Below are 6,943 nucleotides of genomic sequence, written 5' to 3'. Positions count from 1 at the left end.
AAAGAAAAGATAAAACATAAAAAGAAAAATTATAAATTCACAGTAAATCTAGAGTGCTTAATTTTTTTTTTATCAAAATTTTGATATCCAATAATTTGATATCTTTTTAATAATTTTGGTTCCCATGAGTATATGACAGTATTAATTTAACGACCATTAAAAAATAACTATATAATTGGTTATCAAAATTTTGGTGAAAAAATTTAGTGCATGTAGTATTGGTTATTTCAAATTGTATTTCATTTGGTTTTTATGTTTTTCTTCTCCTTAAATTTGTAGCCATTTAAGATCAATAATGCTAAGTTTACCAAATTAATTGTCAAATTTATTTACCATATAATATGACAGATGATGTAATAATATTTAATTATTTTTAATTTATTTATCCATTTAAAAGTTTAATTTTTTAAATTTAGATTATATAAATATATGAATTAATAATATTTTCATACGTCATTTTGTAAATAAATTTATCAATATTTTAATATTTATTGCATTATTGATTTGAAATTTAATTATTATTAGAAAAACAATTAAAATAAATAAATTATACTCAATTTACTAAAAGCAAAACAAAATCAAAAAAAAAAAGAAGAGGCAAACATGTTGCTTTTTTAGAAAGTTAGAAAACATATGATGTAATACTTTAATTATTTTTGGTTTCATCTATTATTTTGGTCCATTTTATGCTTTTATACTAAAAGGGGAAGAAATTATAAAAATGTAAAATTCAAAAAGGAAATTTATGCTAGAAATAAAAAAGCAAAGGTATCCCAAAAATATCTAAACTATAAAATAAATTTTTGAATTAAGAAAAAAAGAGAAAGGTAAATGTAGAAAAATTTCAAAGTTTGTCAAAACATCCCAATTAAAACTAATTAATTAATTCTTTTTTTTTTTGTTTGTTTTTTAAAAAAAAAAAAATCAATGTTATAACACAATATCAACCTGTACGCGGGCGGTTGTCTTAAGAAGGAAGCACCTTGCATTTTCCGAGAAAATGCCATAATTTTCTCATCAACCCGAGGAAAAACGAAACCCAAAAAAGAAAGGGGGTTAACATTAACCGGACCTTTGTTAGCGTTAATTCCCCTTTCATGGAGATCGCCATCTAAACGTCAAACATCTCACTGTTTGTGGGCCGGGACTCCCATTCTTCGAACCCCATCAAATAGATCTCCATCTTTCTCTCTTTCTCTCTATCTCAGCTCTCTGTTTGTGACCCTCCACCAAGCTCCTACATCATTACATGCTTTCTCTGTAATCTCTCTCTGTCTGTCTGTCTGTCTGTCTGTCTCTCTCTCTCTCTCTCTCTCTATATATATATATATATATTTATATATATATTTGTGTATATATATATATGTGTGTGTGTGTGTGTTTGTTTTTGGGTTATAGCGGGAATCTGTGAGCTTCTGACCTAACTTTCGAAATCAAAAATCTGAAATTTTCAATTATTTTTTTTAATCAATGCAAGGGGATTCAGAATCCCAGATAGGATTCGAGTTCGATTTCCGCATTGAATGATATCCGCATCGTCAAGATCTGATATTTCTTCGAATTCAATGCCGGAGCTTGCTGTCTTTATCGATTTCCTTACTCGTGGATCTCGAACATTGGCTCTTCTCTTCGTTCCACATCTTAACCCAGATCCGTGACCTAGAGACCTCGGTTTTTAGGGTTTTCCTGTTGGAAGTTACCGGATTAGCCCTTATGATTTTGATCTAATACCCCTCCTTGTCCTTGATTGATATTTGGTAGTATAATTTTTTCCATCTTTTTTTTTTTCGTTCGTCAATGTTGAAGCAATTTCTCAGTAAACTTCCACGGAAGTCCTTGAAATCCGACTCGGCCGGCAGGCCCGAGTCGCCTCGGTCGGGCTCGCCGCGGTCCAGTTCCCGAAATGGCTCTTCAGGCTCTGGGCAGGGGACTTCCAAATCCAACGGTGGGAATGGGGCTACCGGTGGACGATCCAATGCCGCCAAACGCACTTCGTCGGCGGTGTTCCCGGTGAGTATGGTTGCAGGAATCGAGCCGTTGGTGCCATTCAAGGACGTGGGCAGTACGGAGAAGATGAACCTGTTTGTGAGCAAGGTGAGCCTTTGTTGTGTCACGTTTGATTTCACTGACCCAACTAAGAATTCTGCGGAGAAAGATGTTAAAAGACAGACTTTGCTTGAACTTGTGGATTTTGTGGCATCTGGGTCGATGAAATTCAATGAGCATGCTATTCTTGCAATGTGTAGAATGTGTGCTGTGAATCTGTTTAGAGTTTTTCCGCCTAATTACCGGTCTGGTATGACCGATGGCAACGGTGAAAACGATGATGATGAGCCAATGTTCGATCCTGCTTGGCCACATTTGCAACTTGTGTATGAATTGCTGCTTAAGTTTATTACTTCTCCATGTCTAGATGCTAAAACAGCAAAAAAATATATAGACCATTCGTTCATTTTGAGATTGCTCGACTTGCTTGATTCCGAGGATCCTAGAGAGAGGGACTGTTTGAAGACCATATTGCATAGGGCTTATGGGAAATTTATGGTTCATAGACCTTTTATGAGGAAATCCATAAACAATATAATCTACCGGTTTGTGTTTGAGACCGAGAGACATAATGGGATTGCTGAGTTATTGGAAATATATGGGAGTATAATTAGTGGGTTTGCCTTACCACTGAAAGAGGAACACAAGATATTCTTGTGGAGGGTTTTGATTCCGCTGCACAAACCGAAATCTTTGGGGGTTTACTTTCAACAGTTGTCATACTGTATTATGCAGTTTTTAGACAAGGAGCAAAAGTTAGCGAGCATTGTGATAAAGGGTTTGTTGAAGTATTGGCCAGTAACAAATAGTCAGAAAGAAGTGATGTTCTTGGGTGAGATAGAAGAGATTATGGAAGCAATTAGCATGGCGGAATTTCAAAAGGTCATGGTCCCTTTGTTCTGGCGGATTGGATGTTGCATTAACAGTTTACACTTCCAGGTACTCTTTTTCTTATTTTCTTCCTTGTGTTTCTTTTATGGTTTAAGAAATTGCAGTAAATTGACACCTCTTTTGCTTTGATGTTTAATAGTTATTCTGCTTCTTGTTAAAGAGGAGGTGATCTTTCTATGCTTTAATCTTTAATTAGTTTAGACCTCTTTTGAAGCAGGTTTTTCTGCTTGTTGTTAGCTATGTTTTGGTTCCTCAATTTCTATCATGTTCAGAAATCATCTTATTATTTTGCAAGTTTATATTAAAAGGGTTTGTGATTGAGAATTTGGCCGTTATACAATTTTAATTGCCTACAAGCTCAATGGACTAATGGGTAATGGGTAATGGGTGGCAATTCATTAGTTTGATGATGAATACCTATGGTTGAAGACATGCAAATAGGCAATTATTTATTTCAAATTTTCAATAAATAGACTCCGTTTAGATCATATGAGGTAATTACTTTCATAGTTCTTTAGCCTGTAAGGCAGCAATAATTTGGACTGGCAAATCAGTACTGTTCAGAAAATTAGTGTAAACAAAAAAAGTCTAGAACAACATAGAAAATTCTGGATTTCTTTCCGATGGTTTGGTTCTCACTTTCAAATGAGGAAGAAATTAGTTCCATTTGTGTTAAAGCATCATTCCTTTTCATGTTACAACATTTCTGAGTGCCATGGATGTTGATTTTTGGGTCAGAAATTATCAGATTCAGTTACAAGTGATTTTATGTATACTGGTTGTTTCTATTTTGGCAATTTCATTTGCATGGAGTTATGTTATATCACTTTGGAGACATCTGAAATAAAAAATATAAAATTTAAATGGGTTAAATAATGTGTTTTCACCATCCTGGAGTTTGTATTTGGACTTGCAAATAATGGCTCAAAATATTTCCACTATGATTCGTGATCTTCTTATCTAGACTTTCTGGTTATTTTTTGCTGTTATAGAACAGTGTAGGTTGTGTTTTTCCTTATATGTAGGAAAACTGGTTTGATATATGCCAAGATGGTTATAATTGATGATGCTTTACGTGGTTCGCCTAACCATATTTATTGGAAGTTTTCCTGAATTGGCTCAAGTAGGGTGGCTTCTTTGATTCACAGTAATCTTTTATAGGTTGCCGCAAAGTTGCATCCACGGCAGTGTTTGAATCTTTAGCCCAATCTTATCATGACAGGAGCAAACAATTGGTTAAAAAACATTTCAAGTTACAAGTCCTGTTACTAGTGGGAGCCATGGTCTTTGTTTTTCTTCGTTGTAAAATGTATAGAGAGCCATATCATCTGATTCTGTTCTCCTTTGTACACATTCACAAGCATCTAATTTATAGGTCTTTAGGTTGTGGAGTTTGTTGTCTTTTTCTGGACTGTTTTCTTTTTCCTAGTAGTGATAATTGTTTGTTGAAAAATCAGAACAGCCACATCTGAGCTTTAGGAAATAAGCACCGTTGGTTGAACTTGAAACGTGTCAAGGTTTATTTATCTGTTTGGTGTCAACATTTGAAGGAACCCTGCTTTAAGTTGCTGGGTCTTTTTCTTTTTTGGACACAAAACAACCTCAGACTCTGTATTGAAAGCTCATGTGGTCAATTGATGATTATTACATGTGGTGAAGTATAGAAAGATAATGATAGTGATAATCATGTTCTCTTTCTCTTAGGCCATTAGATGTCATTTATCAGTTGAGCAAGAATTGCTGGCATAGGATACAAGGTGGCAAACTTGCTAGCTTTTTTATGTTGATAAGTCCAATTTGTCAAAAACAGTAGATATCTTATTATTTATGGATACATGTGCCTACAAAAAGTTGTGCTTTTTTTTTTTTTCCGGAGGTGAAATGTGGAGGGTCATTTGTTGTTGTCTTTCTTTAATTGCTTTAGATGCTTTTGACTCATATATAAGCTTTTGCCATGAGAGAAATGGCAACTGATTTTGTTAATTGTTTCAGGTGGCTGAAAGGTCTCTTTTCTTGTGGAACAATGACAATATCGTCAACTTAATTGGACATAATCGGGAAGTGATTTTGCCCGTCATTTTACCAGCTTTAGAGAGAAATGTCCAGAACCACTGGAATCAAGCAGTTCTCAATTTAACTCTAAATGTCAGAAAGATGTTTGCAGAGATGGATGATGAGCTGTTCCTCTCCTGCCATACTCAATATAAAGAGGAAGAAGCGGAGCTAAGCTTAGCAACCAAGAAGCGGAAGGAAGCATGGGAAAGACTAGAGCACGTAGCCAGTCTTCAGCCAATTGCTGGAAATACTGCTGTTCTGGTTACTCCTTTAGCGACTTCAATTGCTTGTTAAAAGTTAAAATTCAAGCTTGTATTTTTCCTCTTAGTAGCGTAGTGGGAAATTGGAATAGATGTATGAAAAATGGCTGATAACTGGGTTGATAATTTTTTTTTTTTTTTTTTTTTTTTTGGAGGATTTCCGTTACAGCTAGATGTTGTAACTTTTGTTCTGATCCTGTATGCACTATAGTTACTGTTGGGGATATTAACTGCTTCCTCAGAACGCTTTCTAGAAGGGTCATGAAAAGGATTAACACAATTTTCTGCACTGGCAATTGCATTGATTTCTTTTTTGCCCTTCCAAACTCCTATTAGTTTGTGTTTTTTTTGCACAACACTGAAATTTTTGCCCCTTTCACCCCTCACTGTATATAAATTTTTTATAGGTAAATTTTACTTTAGCCCCTTTTGTTTTATTTATTTATTTGTTTATTTTAATAAAATACATTTCTATGATTCTATACTAAGTTTTATTTTGGTTTCACTTTAGCCATCAAACTTTAGTTGGACTTGTATTTTTTACTCAAATGTACAATTTTAACATTTTTTTTTATTCATATATTCAAATAATAATAATAATAAAAATAAAATTGCAATGACCAAACATATTTTTTTTATTCATTAAATACCAATTCATTTACACACCATTTATCTCTAAACTAGTTAAAAAAACAATATTTGAAAACAAATCTTAAAAATAAAAAGGATATTATTATTAGAGGTTCCTAAATTTTATGCTTTATGACGGTTTGGTCCCAAAACTACTTCTTTAGACAACTTTATCCCTAAACTCATTTGAAATGTTCACCGTTAGTCCAAATCCTTGATTCCATCTAAATATTTAACAGAACATGCATGTGCTCGTCACATGCCCATTTTATAAAGGCTTTGAAGCTCATTTCCACTTCCAAGATGGTCAAGCTTCGATGTCCGATCAAAGTTGGCATTCTCAACATGCCCTCCTCCTCTTATGACCTCCTTTCTGATGACTTCATGACTTCGAAATATCAGATTCCAAATCATCTTCGATCCCTCAAGGATCTTTAGAGATTGATTAGGTATGGTTCTGGAAAGTCTAAAACTCTAAATGACAAGTCGTTGCCGAAGGAGGTCGATGTTCAAGATGACTTGGGTTCCTCTTATCAGTTTGTTGACTAAGCCATGACGGTTTCGACTACTGCAGTGAAGTTGCGGAAGATGTATAAGGGTTATCCCACACAACGCAGGTTAGTAGACTTGTTGTGGTAGAGCTCTAAAAGAGCACAAAAATTTGCTTTCTAGCATTGGATTGGGACTATAATTACTTTCTCACCTTATATTCTATTATTACTTGTATTTTTGTTAAATTTAACCATATTTTCATACTTTTAAACGTAGATTGATTTAAGGCATTGATACGGCCACAACTTGCATTATTATTATTATGAAGAGTACTGGTGTATAGATAATGCATTTTAGCCATTTTTTAATCCATAAATGAATTTTTTTAAAAAAATGATCTGAAAAGTGAAACTTATGATTCTCTAATAGATGGGTCATACTAAGTTTTGAAAATATAAATCTTATCAAAAAAAAAAAAAAAAATCTTAGATTGCTCAAGTTGAAATGGGACTTCATGAAACAAAATCCTAAATTGCCAAGACTAAATATTTCAACTTTACTACTCACCA

General features: G+C 33.8%; 1 protein-coding gene across 1 annotated transcript; it reads left to right on the top strand.

Moving 5' to 3' along the window:
- The first annotated feature begins 959 nt into the window (after window positions 1–959).
- LOC107421352 (serine/threonine protein phosphatase 2A 57 kDa regulatory subunit B' kappa isoform) lies at window positions 960–5,541 on the top strand. The gene is made up of 2 exons (XM_016030582.4): window positions 960–2,985; window positions 4,930–5,541. The coding sequence occupies exons 1-2, from the start codon at window positions 1,798–1,800 to the stop codon at window positions 5,284–5,286; spliced, it is 1,545 nt and encodes a 514-aa protein (XP_015886068.2). The 5' UTR covers window positions 960–1,797; the 3' UTR covers window positions 5,287–5,541.
- The last annotated feature ends 1,402 nt before the right edge of the window (window positions 5,542–6,943 follow it).

Source organism: Ziziphus jujuba, chromosome 5 (assembly GCF_031755915.1).
Source record: "Ziziphus jujuba cultivar Dongzao chromosome 5, ASM3175591v1".
NCBI lineage: Eukaryota > Viridiplantae > Streptophyta > Magnoliopsida > Rosales > Rhamnaceae > Ziziphus > Ziziphus jujuba.
This window is presented reverse-complemented; position numbering and strand designations above follow the sequence as displayed.

Bases quoted from the DNA above. Each gene is read 5' to 3' on its own strand.
- LOC107421352 (XM_016030582.4), top strand. From the start codon at position 1,798: ATGTTGAAGCAATTTCTCAGTAAACTTCCACGGAAGTCCTTGAAATCC. The intron at 2,986-4,929 runs GTACTCTTTTTC...TAATTGTTTCAG, and splicing joins TTAACAGTTTACACTTCCAG to GTGGCTGAAAGGTCTCTTTT.